At 46.5% G+C, this 24535-nt stretch overlaps 1 protein-coding gene across 1 annotated transcript in view; it reads left to right on the top strand.

Annotated features, from left to right (window-relative positions):
• The first annotated feature begins 357 nt into the window (after positions 1 to 357).
• Positions 358 to 24535, top strand: part of TANGO6 (transport and golgi organization 6 homolog) — a 112344-nt gene continuing 88166 nt past the window's right edge. Inside the window, exons 1-5 of the mRNA XM_073605575.1 lie at positions 358 to 451; positions 7047 to 7708; positions 10737 to 10853; positions 11043 to 11193; positions 22602 to 22738. Of these exons, the coding sequence (XP_073461676.1) occupies positions 388 to 451; positions 7047 to 7708; positions 10737 to 10853; positions 11043 to 11193; positions 22602 to 22738 (1131 nt within the window). The 5' untranslated portion in view covers positions 358 to 387. The remainder of the gene's footprint in view (positions 452 to 7046; positions 7709 to 10736; positions 10854 to 11042; positions 11194 to 22601; positions 22739 to 24535) is intronic.

Raw genomic sequence — 24535 nt, forward strand, 5'->3', positions numbered from 1 at the left:
GGGACAAAACACAATTCAAGTGAGAGTTCTTCTTTAATATTTTGCTGGAGTTTCTTCCTGAGGACAGCAAAAGTCATCTCCATTCTTCAGCCCCATTTGTTGGGTAAACTTCTGAGCTTCTGCGGGGAGGTTTTCATTTCTACCACCAACAATAGTTCTTCATTGGGAACAATGAACGTTCAGTGGGCGGGGACAGGTTCTCTTTACCTGTGTGCATTGATGACAAGGAGTCCCCCGGGAGTCCCAAGTACGGATCTATCTTCAGTGACTTCTCAGGCACAGCGGGACCCGTGAAGCCTCACAACCACCACACGGGGGCGCTCTGTATCTCACGCTGTGGCAGCGTCTGGCCTGACGTCATCCCGGTGCGACTTTGGGTGTAGAAAGATGGCGGGTGATCTTAACGTGTCTGAGGTGACAGAGGCTCTGAAAATACTAATCACCCCGAGAGGTGAGCACAGGCGGGGAGACTCCACCACTAGTTCCCGGCATGGCATGCTGGGACTTCTAGTCCGTTATAATTACACTGATAACAGTACACGGTGCTACCTGCAGGTGGGCAGAGGCTGACAATGAGAGGGTGACTGGGGGAGATTTACTAATGCTGGTGCAGCTGTGCATAGTGACCAATCAGCTTCTATCTTCAGCTTCTTCAGTTAAGCTTTCACAATAAAACCTGGAAGCTGATTGGTTATTATGCATAGCTGCACCAGTATTAGTGAATGTCCCCGTATGTATGAAGTGTGAGTTCTGGGTCTAGACCGGGGGTCTCCAAACTGGGGCCTGGGGGGGGGGGGGGGGGATGCAGTCCTTTGCTTGCTTTTCTTTCCGGCCCTTGGGGCATTAATTCCCCCCACTGTCAGCATCAGTGGGGCATAGTTCCTGCTATTGACACTGACAACAGGTACTATTCCTCCCGCTGACACCAATGATGGGGCACTACTCCTCCCACTGACACCAATGATGGGGCACTATCCCTCCCACTGATACCAATGATGGGGCACTATTCCTCCCACTGACACCAATGATGGGGTACTATTCCTCCCACTGACACCAATGATGGAGCAATATCACTCCCACTGACACCAATGATGGGGCATTATCCCTCCCACTGACACCAATGATGGGGCACTATCCCTCCCACTGACACCAATGATGGGGCAATAGTCTTCCTACTGACACCAATGATGGGGCACTATTATTCCTACTGACACCAATGATGGGGCACTATCCCTCCCACTGACACCAATGATGGGGCACTATTCCTACCACTGACACCAATGATGGGGCATTATCCCTCCCACTGACACCAGTGATGGGGCACTATTCCTTCCACTGACACCAATGATGGGGCACTATTCTTCCCACTGACACCAATGTTGGGGCACTATTCCTCCCACTGACACCAATGATGGGGCACTATTCCTACCACTGACACCAATGATGGGGCATTATCCCTCCCACTGACACCAGTGATGGGGCACTATTCCTTCCACTGACACCAATGATGGGGCACTATTCCTCCCACTGACACCAATGATGGGGCACTATTCCTACCACTGACACCAATGATGGGGCATTATCCCTCCCACTGACACCAGTGATGGGGCACTATTCCTTCCACTGACACCAATGATGGGGCACTAGTCTTCCCACTGACACCAATGTTGGGGCACTACTCCTCCCACTGACACCAATGATGGGGCACTATCCCTCCCACTGACACCAATGATGGGGCACTACTCCTCCCACTGACACCAATGATGGAGCAATATCACTCCCACTGACACCAATGATGGGGCATTATCCCTCCCACTGACACCAATGATGGGGCACTATCCCTCCCAGTGACACCAATGATGGGGCAATAGTCTTCCTACTGACACCAATGATGGGGCACTATTATTCCTACTGACACCAATGATGGGGCACTATCCCTCCCACTGACACCAATGATGGGGCACTATTCCTACCACTGACACCAATGATGGGGCATTATCCCTCCCACTGACACCAGTGATGGGGCACTATTCCTTCCACTGACACCAATGATGGGGCACTATTCTTCCCACTGACACCAATGTTGGGGCACTATCCCTCCCACTGACACCAGTGATGGGGCACTATTCCTTCCACTGACACCAATGATGGGGCACTAGTCTTCCCACTGACACCAACGATGGGGCACTATTTCTCCCACTGACACCTGGACATTTTTTACTCCTGCTGGGCACAGTCCGGCCTCCCTAAAGTTTGAAGGACAGTAAACTTTCCCTTTGTTTAGAAAGTTTGAAGTCCCCTGATGTAGAGGAAGTCAGGCTCAGGAGAATTTCATGGAATTAAAGGAAATATGTCATGAGAGGAATCCATGGGCTGCTGGCTGTGAGATCCTTCTGAAAGTGCTACTTGCCTGGCTATCATGATGATCCCCAGGCTTCAGTGTAATCTGTGTTACATATCTGTCATACATTTGTTACTTTACTTATACTTCATAAGTAAAGTATAAACTTTATTTGATTTGTTATTATTTTATTTATTTTATACATTTTTATTGTATAATTTATTTAATACCATATTTATACTATAACATACTTATATTATGTCACTTATGCCATAAGCATGCATCCAGTGAAGTGAAAAGCCACCACTCCTGATCTGCAGACTTGCGCTGGGCCATCGGAGCAGAAAATGACAAAGCAAAGGGCTCAGCATGGCAGCCAGGCAACTAAAAAACAGAAAGTCAGTGGTGGTGATCTACTTCTTTGTCTCCTGACAGGAGTCACTTAGGGGGTCTATTTAAAAAAAAAAAAAAAATTTCTGGGGGATGTCCGAAGTATTTGCCACAACAAATTATCCCTATATTTATTTTTCCTCTGGTCACCAGTTCCATCTAGTGGCCATGAGGAGGTATTTTCCTGATTGAGGTCTTTGAGGAAAACACCACATTTATGGCCACAAGCTGGAGCTGACAATCATAGGAAATCATCATATTAGACAAAATACGGGGATAATTCATTAGGGTTGTGTGAATGCTTGTGAGTGTGACACTCGTTCAGCAGATTTTTTTATGGATGGACGCCTTATGTGTTGGTTTAGCAGCAAGTTTATTGGGTGATTTATACCATGTGATCACTACAGCAGTACGTATTTTTTAAGTGAACGATTCTTCATTGAAGGTGCACTATGACTACATATACAGTGTAAGCCAGGGTTGCTCAACCCATTCATTGCCTGCAGCGGCAAACCATTGATCATGATATGCGCTTGCCAACCCGCCATCCCAGAGCATCAGAGTGCAGCGAGCCGGCAGCGGAGGGAGCAGCATAAGCCAATGCTTCTTCAGGAGCGCCGCCTCCTGTTCCAAGCAGAGTGATACACAATGCACTCCGTCTCTAATTCCTTTCTAGCAGCTTGAAGAGCAAAAAAAAAGGTCAGTGTGTTAAACAGCAAACACACACACTGGGCATATTAGAACAAATTAACCACTTAAGGACCAGCCTCATTTTGGATTTTAGGTGTTTACATGTTTAAAACAGTTTTTTTTGCTAGAAAATTACTTAGAACCCCCAAACATCATATATGTTTTTTTTTTTTTTCTAACACCCTAGAGAATAAAATGGCGGTTGTTGCAATACTTTTTTTTGCACCGTATCTTATAAGCGCACTTTTTTTGAAAAAAAATCACTTTTTTGAATAAAAAAATAAGACAACAGTAAAGTTAGCCCAATTTTTTTTTATATTGTGAAATATAATGTTACGTCAAGTAAATGGATACCCAACATGTCACGCCTCAAAATTGCGCCCGCTCGTGGAATGGCGTCAAACTTTTACCCCCAAAAATCTCCATAGGCGACGTTTAAAAAATTCTACAGGTTGCATGTTTTGCGTTACAGAGGAGGTCTAGGGCTAGAATTATTGCTCTCACTCTACCGGTCGCAGCGATACCGCACATGTGTGGTTTGACCACCGTTTTCATATGCGGGCGCTACTCGCGTATGCGTTTGCTTCTGCGTGCGAGCTCGTCGGGACAGGGGGGTTTTAAAAAAATTTTTTTCTTATTTTTATTATTTATTTTACATTATTTTATTTATTTTTACACTGTTTAAAAAAAAATGGTGTCACTTTTATTTAAATTACAAGGAATGTAAACATCCCTTGTAATAGAAAAAAGCATGACAGGACCTCTTGAATATGAGATCTGGGGTCAAAAAGACCTCAGATCTCATATTTACACTAAAATGCAATAAAAAAAATAAATAAAAGTCATTTTAAAAAATGTCATTGAAAAAATATGTCTTTAAGAGGCGTGGGCGGAAGTGACGTTTTGACGTCGCTTCCGCCCAGCAGTGTCATGGAGATGATGGGCGCCATCTTAGCCTCACTCGTCTCCAGGCACAGCACAGAGAAGGACGCGATCGCCTCCACCGCTACCGACGGCTCCGGTAAGCAGCGGAGGGCACCAGATCGCGGCGGGAGGGGGGGGCCCTCTCCCGCCACCGATAAAAGTGATCTCACGGCGAATAACAACGATATCCCCCTTCAAAGTTTGGATGTACATCGGCGTGCGGCGGTCCGGAAGTGGTTAAAGGGTTAACAATAAGGATGAGCTCCGCCGTGTTCGCACAGCCCACATGCAGAGCCCGCCAGTAAGTCGGCACTGCGCTAATCACAGGCAGTGAGACATTTCCCGATCTCTGCAGCCGCGCATCGGGAAATGTCTCACTGCCTGTGATTAGCGCAGTGCCAACTTCCTGGCGGGCTCTGCACATGGAGTGTGCGAACACGCCGGAGCTCATCCTTAGTTAACAACTATTAGGCGGCTTTCACACTGATCCGCGGGTGCAGAGCAGTACACTTGCTGATTTCCTGCGGGTTCGCTGCACTTAGCCATAGACTTCTATTTTATCCTGCAGGTTTGATGTGCTTTCTGAAAGTACGCCACACCCGCAAGATATAATAGAAGTCTATGGCAAAGCAGAGCTAACCTGCAGGAAAGCCGGTGGTGCATTGCGCTGCATCTGTGGTGCCGGTAAACTGCAGCACATTATTGCGAAAGCAGCCTTCTAGGGGACTCAGGACGTTAAGGGTTCATTTACATTTGCGGCTTTGGGAGGTGGTAAAACCCCATAGTTAACTGTGGCCCACGTATCGAATCGCTTAAGTGGTCAACATTCTTCAAAAGGCTGAGGGCCCCTGCTTTAAAGTGATTGTAAAGCTTTGATTATTTAAAAAAATTAAAAAAAGATAACAAACATGTCATACTTGCAAAAAGAATGCCGGCAACTCGATTGCTTCTTCTTAAATCTTTATTAAGCACAAACAGCAGTGCGACATCAAAACGCTAACATGTTTCCGCAAAAGCCTGCCTCATAGCTTTGAAGAAGCAATCGAGTTGCCGGCATTCTTTTTGCAATTTTGATGTATGGGACACAATGGCCTGAGCACCGTTATTCAGCTCATCATCTTACAAACATGCGGTAGAGCTTGGGTGAGTCTTTGTCTACATAAACATGTCATACTTACCTCCACTGTGCAGCTCGTTTTGCACAGAGTGGCCCCGAACACTATCTTCAGGGGTCCCTCGACAGCTCCTCCCCACATCAGATAACCCCCTAGGAGAAGCGCTCTCCCGAGGGGGTTACCTTGCGGGCGCGCTCCCGAGTCCAGCATTCTGCGTCCAAAACCGTTGAATGTATGACTCGGCCCGGCGCCCGCGTCATTGGATTTGATTGACAGCAGCAGGAGCCAATGGCTGCGCTGCTATCAATCTATCCAATCAAGAGCCGAGAACCCAGGGCAGAGGGAGAGTGCGTCCCCGCCGGGTGAAGTTCCAGGGCTCAGGTGAGTAAAAAGGGGGGGCCGATCACTGCCAGGTGTTTTTTCACCTTAATGTATAGGATGCATTAAGGTGAAAAAACATGAGGGTTTACAACCCCTTTAAGCTTTTGTGTATGTTTGCCTGTGGACGGTAAGCTTAGGTGACATTAAAGGTTAATTAAAAAAAAACAAATGTTATACTTACCTGCTCTCTGCAGTGGTTTTGCACAGAGCAGCCTTGCTATTCCTCTTGTCTGGTCCCCCGCTGGCGCTCCTAGCTCCTTCTCTTCAGCTAGTGCATCCAATAGCAAGTTGCTTGTTCTGGGGGCACTGGTACATGCTCATTCCTATATGCGTCCATAAGACACACAGAGCCGTGGGTCGGCCCCACCCCCCTACTCTCTCCTCATTGGCTCACTGGCTGTGATTGACAGTAGCAGGAGCCAATGAGGAATTAGAGACCCTAAGCTCAGCTCTCATGCACATCACTGGATGGAAAAGTGGCTCAGATAAGTGTTGGGGGGGCTGGGGGGCCAGTGCACACACACAATGCATGAAGGTAAAAAATACTTGAGCCTTTAAAACCACTTTAGTGTTCTATGAATGAATACAAAGCTTCCTCTGACTGGCTGAGTTTGAGAGGCAGGTGGATGACATCACAAACTCTGCCTCAGCCAATCACAGGAAGCTTTGTACTCATTTATAAAATACAGAGATTCCTGTGAATGGCTGAGCAGTGGTTAGCCTAACTCTGTATTGTTCTGGGAGTCAGACGGGAAGTCCCTTTCCCACTGGCAAAACACAGTGCTGTATCCTGTATGTAGCTGAGGATATGTACAGTTTATACAGTGCACCTGTTAGTGCAGCAAATAGTTTCTGTGGGCCAAGCTGGCCCAATTAAGCTATTTAAAAGGATTAATTGTGGAGTTATATTTTAAGTAAGACACAAATTTAGAATTCTTCTGAATACATCCGGCAGTTTGTGATTCCTGATTGGCACTGTACTCCACACGCCGCCAATCATACATGGACATGTTTAGAGGAATAAAAAATGCTGCTTGTCAAAAAAAGATGTGATTCTCAATTCAGCTCACTCCTCTACATGTCATACATAGCCTGGGATAGACAGAAAAGTCCTGTGATGGAACTGTGATTGGCCATATCCCTACAATTACCTTATAAAGCATGATGAGATGTGAAATGTGTTTTTGGTTTTTGTCCCTTTTTAGAACCTGGATCTGCAGCTCCTGATTCCGATAAACAGGCCGCCCTGATCAGAACATTACAGCTTAATGTGGCCTCTCTGGAGGAGGCGCTGCAAAGTGACCCTAAGTGGGAGAACCTGCGAATTCTGCGGACGAAGGTCTTAGAGAACACTAAGCTGATAGAGGAAGGTTCAGAAGCCATGGCAGATCCATCGTGGAGGTTCACGTCCGAGGCCCTGGTGCTGCTCCTGTGTCTGAAGGAATGTATGGTTCACTTGGCAGCTTCATTCAGACCCCCTAAACCCAACCTAAAGACCCCTGAGGCCGCCCCAGCCCTGAGCCCAGATGCGCTCAGCATCGCCCAGCAGAAGAATGTCCGTTCAGCGCTCCAGTTTGTGGTTTCTATGGGAATCTGCCCCTATCTCCTGCCTGGCATTGGCCTTCCACTACAACATCGCTCGGGATTTGGAGCACTTGTGTGTTCGATGGTGTCATGTGACCTGCCTGATGTCCGTACCCGTAGACTGTACATTACCTGCACTACCTTACTGGAGGTGTCTCAGCATCCATCGCTGGGGAGCCTGCTCTTTACACAGCATTTGGGGGATCTCATGGCAGGACTGTGCCAGCTCGGGTACTGCCCAACCAAGACAAAGACTGAGCCAGTAAAAGAAGGCAGAGTGAAGGTATAAAGTCAGTGTATTGCTGTCATACTATTTGGAAGTGATCAGTGTCACATTTTTTCCTGGCTTTTTCATGTCCAGCAAAAATTTAAAAAATTCAACCACATGAAAAGCTTTTATTTTAGTTTTTTTTTGGTTATTGCCAAACTAAATCAGGTGCTGTCTTCTTATATTCATTTGGGTCTCTTCAGTAAAGAGAGAGAGAGTCCCACCAAAATTCCCAGAGATGTCAAACCTCTGTGGTCATTAAGGCTCCATTCACACTTGTGCGACTTGTCATGCGACTTTGGACATAAAAGTTGCATGACAAGTCGCACCCCGTGTTTTTCAACTACATCTGTTCAAATATGTGCCACTTTAAAAAGGTTCCGCCATTACTTGCAAATATTATGTGACTTGAGTAACATGGAATGCAATGTAAACCCTCAAAAGTCACCTGAAAGTCGCACCTGAATGTTATACATACGACAGTTGTGCAAAAGGTGTCCATTATCATTTGTCAAAGCCAAAGTCGCATCCATCCGAAGTTGCGCTGAATGACAGAACTAACTGCACCAAAAAACCTTTGGCCCTACTTCTCCTTTAGGCTGGGTTCACACTGATGCTAATTGGATGTGGGTTTCCACTCATCCAATTCGCATGACAGGAGACTGTGACCAGCTCTCAATAGAGCCGGTTCACACACCTCCGTGCCGGCTGCGGTCCGCACTGAAAAAGGGTCCTGTGTGTCTTTGGTAGAGTTTCAGGTCCTAATTCAGGCAAAATCTCGGACCTGCTTCACCCTTGAAGCGGAGAACGGACGCACCAGACCCCCTGCTGCGAGCCGCGGCCACAGCAAGTGTGAACCAGGCCTTAAAATCTTAATGAAAAACTGTTATGTGTAAAATAACCAAAATGCATTTTTGCTACAAACATCCTTTGGCAGTTAAAACTGTAAACATGTACATGCTTCAACTAATGTATTTCGCTGTTTGCCCGGAGTTACACTTTAAAAAAATATATATATTTTGTATATTCCAAATGGGTTCTCTGTAACAGGGAATTCATCTGCAAGTCATTTTTATCTTTTTGATAGCCTTGTAGGAGGAGTCAGATACAGAAACCACTGCAGGGAAGCTGTTCATTCTGAATTCTTGGAAAGATAGAGGAAGTTGGGGGATGATTTAATCCATCTGTGCATACTAAAAATTGAAGCTTCAGTTTGGGTAGTCCTGGTCTCTGAACTTTCCATTTAAATCGGCTAAAACCATTCCAGGTCCATTAAAACAAAAAGTGCACAAAATCTTGCTTCTTTGTAAAGCAGCTACATTCTGATCTTTGCCAGCATGCTGAAGAAAGAGGTTGTACACACCCCCTACTAAGCCAGGCTTAAAGCTCTGGGATCAGCAAAACTCCCTGCTCAATGTAGAGCTCTAGCAGGGAATGTGTCAGACCTCTGCAGAGAGAACACTGCTTGCACAAATGGAGGAAGGATACTTCTTTATCTGCAGCTGCTGGCAGGGGACAGGCTTTTCTACTCAGGCTGCTGCTAAAGAAAATGAACTGTTATGCCCCGTACACACGGTCGGATTTTCCGACGGAAAATGTGTGATAGGACCATGTTGTCGGAAATTCAGTCCATGTGTAGGCTCCATCACACATTTTCCATCGGATTTTCCGACACACAAAGTTTGAGAGCAGGATATAAAATTTTCCGTTGTCCGTTGTCGGAAATTCTGATCGTGTGTACACAAATCCGACGGACAAAGTGCCACGCATGCTCAGAATAAAGAGATGAAAGCTATTGGCCACTGCCCCATTTATAGTCCCGACGTACGTGTTTTACGTCACCACGTTTAGAACGATCGGATTTTCCGACAACTTTGTGTGACCGTGTGTATGCAAGACAAGTTTGAGCCAACATCCGTCGGAAAAAATCCTAGGATTTTGTTGTTGGAATGTCCTAACAAAGTCCGACCGTGTGTACGGGGCATAAGGTTGGGTTCACACTATTGCGAATCAGATGTGGCTTTCCTCGCATAGCAGCAGATTGTGATGGAGCCGTTCACACATCTCCGGAGCGGCTCCGGTGTGAATTGCACAGGAGCCCTGTGCGTCTTTTGGGCCATTTCAGGTCCAAATTCAGCCCAAAATTTGGGCTGAAATCGGACCTGAAGCGGTGAATGGAGACGCACCAGACCCCCTGCTGTGAGCCGCTCCATGCTCTAGTGTGAACCTAGCCTAAGGCCCCTTTCAGATGGAGCGGATCCGTCCAAGCAGAATCCACGGGGGATCTCTCCGCTGATCCCTGCTGAGCAGGCAGGTGACAGGTCCGTGCCCGCTCCATTATGTAGAGCAGACACGGACACAGCCTGCTCTCCTCTATGGGGCCATCGGATGGAAAGAGACTGCATGTCCATTTAAATCTGATTGTCATCTGATCCGCTGGACGATTGGTCCACTGGTGTGAAAGGGGCCTAAGACTTTAATGCCCAAATGAACTGTGCACCAATACTAAATGTGTTTAAAGTCATCCTAAAGGGAAAAGTTTTTTTTTTTTTTTTTTAAATCTTAATCCATTCTCTGCAATAAGGTAAAAATCTATTAATACCAATCTTCCCTACCCCACCCTTAAACACTTACCTGAGTCCTTTCTCGATCCAGCACTATCCAGTCTTTAGCAGCACTGCTCCTCTCTTCCTGCATTCGCAGGAGTCTCTGAGAGCAGCTAAAGCCATAGGCTCCTGTGATGAGGGAGCTGGGGACGTGGTCGAGCCGCACTATGTGTGTCTATGGACCTACACAGTCCGACTCTGGAGCGCGCCCACAGTCAGCTTGCTGATGGGTCACCTTGAGAAGAGGAGCAGAAAGTGCCATTGGGGGACACCAAAAGAAGAGGCAAGAGACCACTCTGTGCAATAGCACAAAGGGAGGTAAGTATAATGTTTATTATTTTAATGGAAAAAAACACTTTAGGTTTACTTCAGAGTTGCTGTTATGAAGGAAGTGGGCTGTGGAAATGCCATACATTTTACTTTGTTTTCTTCTTAAGAATTTGACAGAAAGTGAAAGGATCCAGTGTAAGGAGGCTCTGAGAGGTCTGATAGATCAGCTGTACCAGCCACTGGTGATCAAGGAACTGATAATCCTGCAAGGAGGTCCCAGACAGGTAATTTGCTGTTTTTAATTGGAGTGAATGTGTGTCTCAAACAGTCTTTCCTGTTTATTGTTCTTTTATTAACAGATTTATCCTGCAACATTCTGTTAAAAAGCATTGTTTTAACTGTTTGATCATTATTTTTGTTTGCTTGCAGTGTCTTTTTGGTTCTTGTTAAACAGACATCATACTGTGTTGCAGGGGCCACATCCTTCAGGAGCTTCGTCCTCAGCACAGAGGGCCCCAGCTCCTGCCTGGCTGCGCCGCTTGTCTGGGCAGCTGCTGTCTGAGCGATTAATGAGACCGAAAGGGGTTCAGGCTGTTGTTCACGGGATCCTAGAAGGAGCTGGAGGTTGGTTGATTGGGTGAAAAAAAGTCTTAATAATTGTTATTCTATCTTTGCTATCCTGTTACTTGGTTTGCAAAGTTATGCCGGCCATAGATGGTTCGAATCTTGGCCGGATCAGCAGGGACCGGCCAAGATTCAAAGCATCTATGGACAGGCTGATTGTACCCAAGTCGATCCATCAATCTACTTGGGTACAACTAGCATGTTGGGTTTTTAAATGCTATTATTGCCAGCAGCTTTAGCCACTAGCAATACTTATTTATTTATTATTTTATTTCAGGTACTTATATAGCGCCGTCAATTTACGCAGCGCTTTACATATACATTATACATTCACATCAGTCCCTACACCCTCAAGGAGCTTACAATCTAGGGTCCCTAACTCACATTCATACATAATAGGGCCAGCATGTCTTTGGAGTGTGGGAGGAAACCGGAGTACCCGGAGGAAACCCACGCAGACACAGGGAGAACATGCAAACTCCAGGCAGGTAGTGTCATGGTCGGGATTCGAACCAGCGACCCTTCTTACTGCTAGGTGAGAGTGCTACCCACTACACCACTGTGTCGCCCCATAATTACTGTGTGTTCTGGCAGGGACAGCTCCCTGAGACACCCCCCCCCCCCCCTTCCCATTGGGAAAACACAATAGCTCCACGGGACAGTCAGTGTTGATGGGGGAATCAAGCAATTTTCTTTTCTGCAGGAAATAAAATCTCATCATCTACGGCCTGCCTTACTGTACATAGGCCTGTAAAAAGGAAGGGGGTGTGTCCTCCGATTAAGGTCAATTTTTAGCACACTAGCTGCAAAGAGATCCTTTAGGGAGCATTGACCTTTATCTAGTCACTGCAAGTAGTGTGCATATATATATCTATATATAGATATATAGATATATATATATCTATATATATATCTATATATAGATATAGATATATATATAGATATATATATATATAGATATATATATCTATATATATATATATATCTATATATAGATAGATATATATATCTATCTATATATAGATATATATATATCGCTTTTTTCTTTTTTTAAGAAACATTTATTGAGTTTTGACAAGTATGTACACAAAAAAAAACTTTTTTGACAACAAAAGTACCAACAATCCAACAAGTGACCTTGGGTTTCTCACAGGTCTCATAAAATAGAAAATGCCAATACATACAGCATTAGAAAATTACTTAAGGAAAAGGACAATGCACTCCAGTACAAAATTGCATGGTATTTATAAATGGTCATAAACAACTCTCAATAGTCTGGATCTATATTAAGTTTTTCATATTTACCTGATTAAACCATTGACTATAAATTCTTTTAAAGCAAATCTGTACTTTGGCCATACATGTTCACTTTAAGCTAGATATAAGGTGCTATTGTTTGTTTGCCTTATGGGATATTGGATGAGTATGTTTGACTAAAGAAGATATGTTGTCCAAAATCGTGGTCTTAGGGAATGGGAGTCTCCGATTTCAAACTAATGCAAGAGACACACAGGGGTTGATTTACTAAAACTGGAGCGTGCAAAATCGGGTGCAGCTCTGCATAGAAACCAATCAGCCTCCAGGTTTTTTTTTGTCAAAGCTTAATTGAAGAAGCTGATTGGCTACCATGTGCAGCTGCATCAGATTTTGCACTCTCCAGTTTTAGTAAATCAACTCCACAGTCATCTTTTTGCTATTGACAAATTTAATGACTTGCTAACACCTTTTTAGTAATGTAATTGTGCTATTTAAATCACTATTTGCCCCTAGAATTATCCCTAGGGACTCTTTGTCCCTAGCAGTAATCTCGGATGATCACACAATGTCCTACTCAATATGATTGATCTCTAGAAGATAGCACAGCTTGCTACTTGTGTAGCCTACTGCATAAAGAGCTATTTGTTGCATCTGTGGTACAACCGAGTGCCACTTATAGCAATTTTAGCAGCACAACTGAGCTACCGGAAATTTCCTGTGTAGCTGAATCTTATTAAGGTGACTGCCAGCAGGTGGTTAAGGCTGGGGTCACACTGGTATGATAAGACAGTCGTACGACTTTGGATACGAGTTTGCCCTGCGACTTGAAGTCCGACATGCGTCCAACTTCAATGAACAGGGATCCGACTTTGATTCCCTACAATACAAGACACTGTCTGGTATGAATCATTAGGGGGAACTCCACACAAAACATAAAAAAAAAAATGTCATGGGTTCCCCCTCCAAGAGCATACCAGGCCCTTCGGTCTAGTATGGATTTTAAGGGGAACCCCCATGCCGAAAAAACTGCGTGGGCATCCCCCCCAAAATCCATACCAGACCCTTATCCGAGCACACAGCCTGGCAGGTCAGGAAAAGGGGTGGGGACAAGGGAGCGACCTCTCCAGAACCGTACCAGGCGCATACCCTCAACATGGAGGGGTGGGTGCTTTGGGGCGGGGGGCCCCCGCCCCAAAGCACCTTGTCCCCATGTTGATGAGGAAGAGGGCCTCTTCCCGACAATCCTGGCCGTTGGTTGTCAGGGTCTGCGGGCGGGGGGGCTTATCGGAATTTGGAAGCCCCCTTTAACAAGGGGGCCCCCAGGTCCTGGCCCCTCACCCTATGTGATTGAGTATGGGGTATATTGTACCCCTACCCATTCACCTAAAAAAAAGTGTCAACAATAAAACGCAGTACACATGTTTTTAACGTAATTTATTGAGGCAGCTCTGGCGTCTCTTCCGACTTCTTCTCCCCTCTCCGGCTCTTTTGCCTCCTCCACTGACGTCTTTTGCCTCTGCCGGTTCTTTTCCCCTCTCTGGGTGTTCTCCGCTGATGTCTTCTAGCCCTCTCCGGTTCTTCTCCCTCTGTCCACTGTCTTCTGCCTCTGCCGGGTCTTCTCTGCTGTCTTCTTGCTCTTTTGCCAGGTCTTCTCTGCTGTCTTCTCCCTCTGTTCTGCTTCCGATGTTGACTCGGTGCTCTCTCCCACTCTAATGCTGGGTGCGCAGTGTAGCACTACTTATATTGGCATGGGGCGGGGTCATCGGGTGACGTCATCCGGAAGGCCCGTCCGGGCGGTGACATCATATGCCAGTATAAAAAAAAAACAAGAAGGGGCGGTGGGACTTTAAATGAGACAGTTGACAGGTTGGGTTTTAAGATGAAGGTACAATTTATTGCGTATGATTCGTACTGATGTGTCTTACATGTGGAAGGTTACCTGTGCATGTGCACCAAGTCTATCCTATATACATACATGCATAAAAACAATACAGAATTCCAACAATGAGTAACTAACACATATATCATGTGGAAATTGTACATATTAAAACTGGGAACAGCACAACATCATGATGTAAAAATGAGTCTCAAAGGTTGATGCATGATATGATTCATAAAAGTAGGATCCTAAAGAACGCACAGTGGCTGCATCCAACATGCCCGACGCGTTTCTGTGAAATACACTTCTTCAGGGGCGGATGCTCTAGGATTTCTGAAATAACAAAGTATAATAACATCAGGAAATGGACTAGCTGGTAGCCAGAAAGGACAATACGTCAATTTCTGGATAATAACATACGTGGCCAAGCTATGGTGAGGTACAGGTACTGGGTCAAAAGCATTGCCCCCCTCCGGAGCTGGGGCGACAAAGGATCCAACACACGACAGACGCAAAAACAGGCATCCTCCACTCAGTGCTTATCAACTCCTCCATAAGGTAACCAATGATCCTCAATAGATAGGGAGTATGTCTGAAATGGATAAATAAATCCACTAAGATGTACCAAAATTGTTATGCACAAAAGGTGGAAAAGTAAGAGCTTCAAACAAATGGTCATGATATGGTACCTTGAGGTGCTGGAGACAGGAATTGTCCTAGAGGTGCGGCGTCTGCATGTGAGTGGAGAGGAGGACTGCACGAGAGGAGACGCCTGATATGCAGCCCATCTGCGTCGGCGATTGCCGCCAACGTCACGCCGGGCCGACGAGGCATGGGGCGGGGCCCCTGCCTGGGCAGTGGGAGTCCGCCCATGACAGACGCCCTCACGTCCAGCCATGCCGGCACGATGGAAAAGTCAACTCCCGCACAGCGGCGCCAACCAGTGACGTCACGTGCGGGAGTGATGCGTGACGCCGATGCGATGTGCGGCACCCACCCGACCCCCCACACCAAACCAACCCCCCCGGGGTGGACGTGGAGGGGGTGGGGGTGGCCCGCAGAGCGCATCGCAGCTCCGGATAAGGAACAAGAACACGGCCCAGAACTGGCCACCATGCTGGAAGATGTGTGTAGTAACCCAGAATGGGAAGCAACATAATGTTGCACAAAAATGTGTGTAGACCAAAAGGTTCACTAACACACATAAAAACCCCAAACTAAAGCTAGGCAGGGGATAACTGCCTGCTACTGTCAACTGTCTCCATCCCAAATATCAAGTGTCACTGGAAGGTTTGGGACTTTGAGTGAGGCGCGGGGTGGCGCCTCCATCCCGGATTCAGAGAAAACAAGAAGGGGCGGTGGGACTTTAAATGAGACAGTTGACAGGTTGGGTTTTAAGATGAAGGTACAATTTATTGCGTATGATTCGTACTGATGTGTCTTACATGTGGAAGGTTACCTGTGCATGTGCACCAAGTCTATCCTATATACATACATGCATAAAAACAATACAGAATTCCAACAATGAGTAACTAACACATATATCATGTGGAAATTGTACATATTAAAACTGGGAACAGCACAACATCATGATGTAAAAATGAGTCTCAAAGGTTGATGCATGATATGATTCATAAAAGTAGGATCCTAAAGAACGCAACATGCCCGACGCGTTTCTGTGAAATACACTTCTTCAGGGGCGGATGCTCTAGGATTTCTGAAATAACAAAGTATAATAACATCAGGAAATGGACTAGCTGGTAGCCAGAAAGGACAATACGTCAATTTCTGGATAATAACATACGTGGCCAAGCTATGGTGAGGTACAGGTACTGGGTCAAAAGCATTGCCCCCCTCCGGAGCTGGGGCGACAAAGGATCCAACACACGACAGACGCAAAAACAGGCATCCTCCACTCAGTGCTTATCAACTCCTCCATAAGGTAACCAATGATCCTCAATAGATAGGGAGTATGTCTGAAATGGATAAATAAATCCACTAAGATGTACCAAAATTGTTATGCACAAAAGGTGGAAAAGTAAGAGCTTCAAACAAATGGTCATGATATGGTACCTTGAGGTGCTGGAGACAGGAATTGTCCTAGAGGTGCGGCGTCTGCATGTGAGTGGAGAGGAGGACTGCACGAGAGGAGACGCCTGATATGCAGCCCATCTGCGTCGGCGATTGCCGCCAACGTCACGCCGGGCCGACGAGGCATGGGGCGGGGCCCCTGCCTGGGCAGTGGGAGTCCGCCCATGACAGACGCCCTCACGTCCAGCCATGCCGGCACGATGGAAAAGTCAACTCCCGCACAGCGGCGCCAACCAGTGACGTCACGTGCGGGAGTGATGCGTGACGCCGATGCGATGTGCGGCACCCACCCGACCCCCCACACCAAACCAACCCCCCCGGGGTGGACGTGGGGGGGGCCCGCAGAGCGCATCGCAGCTCCGGATAAGGAACAAGAACACGGCCCAGAACTGGCCACCATGCTGGAAGATGTGTGTAGTAACCCAGAATGGGAAGCAACATGATGTTGCAAAAAAATGTGTGTAGACCAAAAGGTTCACTAACACACATAAAAACCCCAAACTAAAGCTAGGCAGGGGATAACTGCCTGCTACTGTCAACTGTCTCCATCCCAAATATCAAGTGTCACTGGAAGGTTTGGGACTTTGAGTGAGGCGCGGGGTGGCGCCTCCATCCCGGATTCAGAGAAAACAAGAAGGGGCGGTGGGACTTTAAATGAGACAGTTGACAGGTTGGGTTTTAAGATGAAGGTACAATTTATTGCGTATGATTCGTACTGATGTGTCTTACATGTGGAAGGTTACCTGTGCACCAAGTCTATCCTATATACATACATGCATAAAAACAATACAGAATTCCAACAATGAGTAACTAACACATATATCATGTGGAAATTGTACATATTAAAACTGGGAACAGCACAACATCATGATGTAAAAATGAGTCTCAAAGGTTGATGCATGATATGATTCATAAAAGTAGGATCCTACAGAACGCACAGTGGCTGCATCCAACATGTCCGACGCGTTTCTGTGAAATACACTTCTTCAGGGGCGGATGCTCTAGGATTTCTGAAATAACAAAGTATAATATCATCAGGAAATGGACTAGCTGGTAGCCAGAAAGGACAATACGTCAATTTCTGGATAATAACATACGTGGCCAAGCTATGGTGAGGTGGATTTATTTATCCATTTCAGACATACTCCCTATCTATTGAGGATCATTGGTTACCTTATGGAGGAGTTGATAAGCACTGAGTGGAGGATGCCTGTTTTTGCGTCTGTCGTGTGTTGGATCCTTTGTCGCCCCAGCTCCGGAGGGGGGCAATGCTTTTGACCCAGTACCTGTACCTCACCATAGCTTGGCCACGTATGTTATTATCCAGAAATTGACGTATTGTCCTTTCTGGCTACCAGCTAGTCCATTTCCTGATGTTATTATACTTTGTTATTTCAGAAATCCTAGAGCATCCGCCCCTGAAGAAGTGTATTTCACAGAAACGCGTCGGGCATGTTGGATGCAGCCACTGTGCGTTCTTTAGGATCCTACTTTTATGAATCATATCATGCATCAACCTTTGAGACTCATTTTTACATCATGATGTTGTGCTGTTCCCAGTTTTAATATGTACAATTTCCACATGATATATGTGTTAGTTACTCATTGTTGGAATTCTGTATTGTTTTTATGCATGTATGTATATAGGATAGACTTGGTGCACAGGTAACCTTCCACATGTAAGACACATCAGTACGAATCATACGCAATAAATTGTACCTTCATCTTAAAACCCAACCTGTCAACTGTCTCATTTAAAGTCCCACCGCCCCTTCTTGTTTTCTCTGAATCCGGGATGGAGGCGCCACCCCGCGCCTCACTCAAAGTCCCAAACCTTCCAGTGACACTTGATATTTGGGATGGAGACAGTTGACAGTAGCAGGCAGTTATCCCCTGCCTAGCTTTAGTTTGGGGTTTTTATGTGTGTTAGTGAACCTTTTGGTCTACACACATTTTTTTGCAACATTATGTTGCTTCCCATTCTGGGTTACTACACACATCTTCCAGCATGGTGGCCAGTTCTGGGCCGTGTTCTTGTTCCTTATCCGGAGCTGCGATGCGCTCTGCGGGCCCCCCCCACCCCCTCCACGTCCACCCCGGGGGGGTTGGTTTGGTGTGGGGGGTCGGGTGGGTGCCGCACATCGCATCGGCGTCACGCATCACTCCCGCACGTGACGTCACTGGTTGGCGCCGCTGTGCGAGAGTTGACTTTTCCATCGTGCCGGCATGGCTGGACGTGAGGGCGTCTGTCATGGGCGGACTCCCACTGCCCAGGCAGGGGCCCCGCCCCATGCCTCGTCGGCCCGGCGTGACGTTGGCGGCAATCGCCGACGCAGATGGGCTGCATATCAGGCGTCTCCTCTCGTGCAGTCCTCCTCTCCACTCACATGCAGACGCCGCACCTCTAGGACAATTCCTGTCTCCAGCACCTCAAGGTACCATATCATGACCATTTGTTTGAAGCTCTTACTTTTCCACCTTTTGTGCATAACAATTTTGGTACATCTTAGTGGATTTTTTTATCCATTTCAGACATACTCCCTATCTATTGAGGATCATTGGTTACCTTATGGAGGAGTTGATAAGCACTGAGTGGAGGATGCCTGTTTTTGCGTCTGTCGTGTGTTGGATCCTTTGTCGCCCCAGCTCCGGAGGGGGGCAATGCTTTTGACCCAGTACCTGTACCTCACCATAGCTTGGCCACGTATGTTATTATCCAGAAATTGACGTATTGTCCTTTCTGGCTACCAGCTAGTCCATTTCCTGATGTTATTATACTTTGTTATTTCAGAAATCCTAGAGCATCCGCCCCTGAAGAAGTGTATTTCACAGAAACGCGTCGGGCATGTTGGATGCAGCCACTGTGCGTTCTTTAGGATCCTACTTTTATGAATCATATCATGCATCAACCTTTGAGACTCATTTTTACATCATGATGTTGTGCTGTTCCCAGTTTTAATATGTACAATTTCCACATGATATATGTGTTAGTTACTCATTGTTGGAATTCTGTATTGTTTTTATGCATGTATGTATATAGGATAGACTTGGTGCACATGCACAGGTAACCTTCCACATGTAAGACACATCAGTACGAATCATACGCAATAAATTGTACCTTCATCTTAAAACCCAACCTGTCAACTGTCTCATTTAAAGTCCCACCGCCCCTTCTTGTTTTCTCTGAATCCGGGATGGAGGCGCCACCCCGCGCCTCACTCAAAGTCCCAAACCTTCCAGTGACACTTCATATGCCAGTATAGGTATTGGTTGTTCGGTTCTGCGGGCAGGAAGCTTATCGGAATCTGGAAGCACCAAGGTCCCGGCCCCCCACCCTATGTCACCTAAAAAAAAAAAAGTGTCAAAAATAAAACGTAGTACACAGTCTTCAGATTTCTTCTTCGCTCTCTGCTGATGTCTTCTAGCCCTCTCTGGTTCTTCTCCCTCTGTCTGCTGTCTTCTGCCTCTGCTGGGTCTTCTCCGCTGTCTTCTTGCTCTTTTGCCAGGTCTTCTCCATTGTCTTCTTCCGATATTGAATCGACACTCTCTCCCGCTCTAATGCTGTCTGTGCGGTGTGCCACTACCTATATTGGCATATGACGTCACCGCCCAGGCGGGCCTCCGGATGACATCACCCGATGACCCCCGCCCCATGCCAATATACAGTATCTCACAAAAGTGAGTATACCCCTCACATTTTTGTAAATATTTTATTATATCTTTTCATGTGACAACACTGAAGAAATTACACTTTGATACAATGTAAAGTAGTGTGTCTACAGCTTGTATAAACAAAAATGAGTACAAGCCTAAGTGAAAATGTCCAAATTGGGCCCAATTAGCCATTTTCCCTCCCCCGGTGTCATGTGACTCGTTAGTGTAACAAGGTCCCAGGTGTGAATGGGGAGAAGGTTCGTTTAAATTTGGTGTTATCGCTCTCACTCTCTCATACTGGTCACTGGAAGTTCAACATGGCACTTCATGGCAAAGAACTCTCTGAGGATCTAAAAAAAAAAAAATATTGCTCTACATAAAGATGGCCTACGCTATAAGAAGATTGCCAAGACCCTGTAACTGAGCTGCAGCACAGTGGCCAAGACCATAGAGCCGTTTGACAGGACAGGTTCCACTCAGAACAGGCCTCACCATGGTCGACCAAAGAAGTTGAGTGCACGTGCTCAGCATCATATCCAGGAGTTGTCTTTGGGAAATAGATGTATGAGTGCTGCCAGCATTGCTGCAGAGGTTGAAGGGGTGGGGGGGGGGGTCAGCCTGTCAGCGCTCAGACCATACACTGCACACTGCATCAAATTGATCTGCATGGCTGTCATCCCAGAAGGAAGTCTCTTCTACACATGATGCACAAGAAATCCCGCAAGCAGTTCGCTGAAGACAAGCTCACTGGAACAATGTCCTGTGGTCTGATGAGACCAAGATAAACTTATTTGGTTCTGATGGTGTCAAGCATGTGTGGCAGCAACCAGGTGAGGAGTACAAAGACAAGTGTGTCTTGCCTACAGTCAAGCATGGTGGTGGGAGTATCATGGTCTGGGGCTGCATGAGTGCTGACGGCACTGGGGAGTTACAGTTCATTGAGGGAACCATGAATGCCAACATGTTCTGTGACATACTGAAGCAGAGCATGATCCCCTCCCTTTGGGCCGCAGGGCAATATTCCAACATGATAATGAACCCATACACACCTCTAAGACAAACACTGCCTTGCTAAAGAAGCTGAGGGTAAAGGTGATGGACTGGCCAAGCATGTCTCCAGACCTAAACCCTATTAAACATCTGTGGGGCATCCTCAAACGGAAGATGGAGGAGCGCAAGGTCTCTAACATCCACCAGCTCCGTGATGTCGTCATGGAGGAGTGGAAGAGAACTCCAGTGGCAACCTGTGAAGCTCTGGTGAACTCCATGCCCAAGAGGGTTAAGGCAGTGCTGGAAAATAATGGTGGCCACACAAAATATTGACACTTTAGTCCAATTTGGACATTTTCACTTAGGGGTGTACTCACTTTTGTTGCCCGCGGTTTATACATTAATGGCTGTGGGTTGAGTTTTGAAGGGACAGCAAATTTACAATGTTATACAAGCTGTACACTCACTACTTTACATTGTAGCAAAGTGTCATTTCTTCAGTGTTGTCACATGAAAAGATATAATAAAATATTTGCAAAAATGTGTACTCACTTTTGTGGGCTACTGTAAGTAGTGCCACACTGCACACCCAGCATTAGAGTGGGAGAGAGCGTTGAGTCAACATCGGAAGAAGAGCAGAGGGAGAAGACAGCGGAGAAGACCCGGCAAAAGAGTGAGAAGACAGCGGAGAAGACCCGGCAGATGCAGAAGACAGAGGGAGAAGAACCGGAGAGGGCTAGAAGACATCAGAGGGGAGAAGAACCGGCAGGGGCAAAAGATGTCAGGGGAGGAGGCAGAAGAGCCGGAGAGCGGAGAATAAGTCGGAAGAGACGCCGGAGCTGCCTTAATAATTACATTAAAAACCTGTGTACTGCGTTTTATTTTTGACACTTTTTTTTTGGTGACTGGGTAGGGGTACAATGTACCCCATACTCATTCACATAGGGTGAGGGGCCGGGATCTGGCGGCCCCCTTGTTAAAGCACACACACAGGGCATCTCTAAGCTTCAAAAGAGCACCACCGAAGCATCAAAAACACATCATAAAAACTTGTTGAAGCAGTAGGAGCTTTAATGTGCATTGAAGCCGAAGTAAGTGTAAATGAGCCCTAAGGCTACTTTCACACTGATCCGTAGGTTTACGGTGCGTTTTTCACAGGTCATGTGACCCAAAACGCAACACTGGTGCACTTTTGCGGCGTTTTCAATGCATTTCAATGAGGGGGAGCTTTTTTTTTTTTTTTTTTTAACTGACCAAATATGCACCAAGCAGGATTTTTAACACCGCAATGCACCAGTTTTGAAGACATACATAGAATTTAAAGAGATGTGCTTTTTTTAATGCAAAAAGCGCTTCAAAAATTGCTCAATGTGAAAGCAGCCTAAAGCAGCTCCAATGCTTGGTAGATGTTGGCTGCACAGATATGGCAAATGAAGGCAGTAATTGCTGCTTGAAATGTTTCCCACTCGTGTATCCCAATTAGCTGGTAAAAAAAAAAAACACATGTTAATTTTTTTTTTTTTTTGTTGCCTTTTAGCTGGTGTTGCTGGAGGAAGAGATGCAGAAGCTGCTGCCGGCAACTGGAAGAAGTGTGATGCTGTGGCCAAGATTCTGGCCTCATGTCCCCAGCAGTCCTTGACTGTAGAAGAGTATTACCAGAATGTCTGCCCACAGGTAACCATGCAATGTTTTCAGTTATGAAGGCTCTAGTGTATTTTATAAGGGTTTATGCCCTAGCTGATTTGTATAGGCTTTTATTTATGGATAGCATGTCAGTTGGTTGTGGGAGAGTTAGGTGTCCCCTCCAGTTAAGAAGTTGATGGGAATATAGGACAGAGAGATGGCTGGAGAAGAAAGCCAATTCCAAGAGTAGATGGGGCTTAAAACAATTGACCTAAAACATTCTGTCTTTAGATGCAGCAGCATCTCTCTGCCCATAAAAAGTGTCATCTGTCAAAACTTAAAACCACCTATAGGCACTTTTCATGTTCAGAACCTAAATAGCTTAAGTCGGTTCAAGCAACTGCAAAACATGGACTGGCTATATTGCCCTGCATTGACATTTCATTATTGTAGCCAGGGCCGTCTTTAAAGCTGGGCAAAAGGGGCAGCTGCCCAGGGCCCAGACATTTTTGTGGGGCCCAAAACAGCTGCCCCTTGAGCTCGCCATAGGTGTAATATCTTGGTTCGCTCCTAGCTACAGTGGCCCGTGCGGCCTCCCTGTCACCAGTGTAGCTGATCGATCTCCCCTCACACTGCTGCACGGGCCACTATGGGTCCCTGATTGGCTGTGCTATGACAGGGGAGAGGCGCAGCTGCGGTTGTCTGTGTACTAAACCCGTTCACTGCTCCTCCTCCTGTCAGCAGCCAGCTCTCTTTAATCGCTGCTTGTTCTTCCCCCTCAAGCTAAGCAGAACAAGCAGCCAATCAGGCGGAATATCTAGGGTCGCTCCTAGATACTGGGGCCCTCGCGGCCTGCCTGTCATTCATATCATGTCATTCATATCAATGTAGCTGAGCGGTGATCTCTCCTCTCACAGCTGCACGGGCCACTTCAGGTCTCTGATTGGCTGTGCTATGACAGGGGCGAGGTGCAGCTGTGAGTTGTCTGTGTACTTGCAACCGCTGGCCCGATCCCTTCCTCCCCTCCTCCTGTCAGCAGCCAGCTCTGTCTAATCCTTTCTTGTTCTTCCACCTCCCTCTGGCTAAGCAGAACAAGCTGCCAATCAGAAGAGAATCAAGGCATGATGGGACATGTAGTCCCATGGTACCTGAACTATATCCGGCTTTTAAAGAAGGAGGGAGCAAGAATTTCCCGGGCAAAAAGTCACCAGGACAGTGCAGTGTTCTGGGGGGAGTTAGTGAGAGGAACATGTGGAACAGTTCCCCCCAGAGACCGAGCTACTGAAAAACCACCAAGCAAGTACCATGTGGGGGAGACTGCAAGAGAGAGAGGGTCATGTTGCTGAGCCACTGTCAGGATATGGACCTTGCTGCGGTGCCTACTGGAGTCGTCATGGGCAACCCCGGGCACCTGATTGAAGGGACCACTGCTGTTGTGTCGCTGGATCTGGTAAGAAGACTTTGCAGCCACTACATGCTACCACCATCAGAGCATGAACTATTAGGAACTACCTTGGGAGGTGATCGCAGCTTGTGGGGCAAGCAGGTGTGCTGTTGTGAGAGGCTTGGGTTAGCCATAGACAGAGCAAGTTTCTTTCCTGCAACCCATGGTTGCAGAAAAGAAAGTTGCTTGATTCACCCATCAACACAGTCAGTGTGGATGGGGCAATCCCTCCTGCTGAGCCATTGTCTTTTTCCAGCAGGGGGTGGGGGAAGCCATCCCCACCAGGAGAATGCAGTGAATATTGCTAGTGCCTATAACAACTGCTAGGAATAATTGCATGAAAATCCTTCAGGCTGGTTTTACCCAAGTTGACTGATCGATCAACTTGGGTACATTCAGGTATG

Source organism: Aquarana catesbeiana, linkage group LG11, assembly GCF_042186555.1.
Source record: "Aquarana catesbeiana isolate 2022-GZ linkage group LG11, ASM4218655v1, whole genome shotgun sequence".
Lineage (NCBI taxonomy): Eukaryota > Metazoa > Chordata > Amphibia > Anura > Ranidae > Aquarana > Aquarana catesbeiana.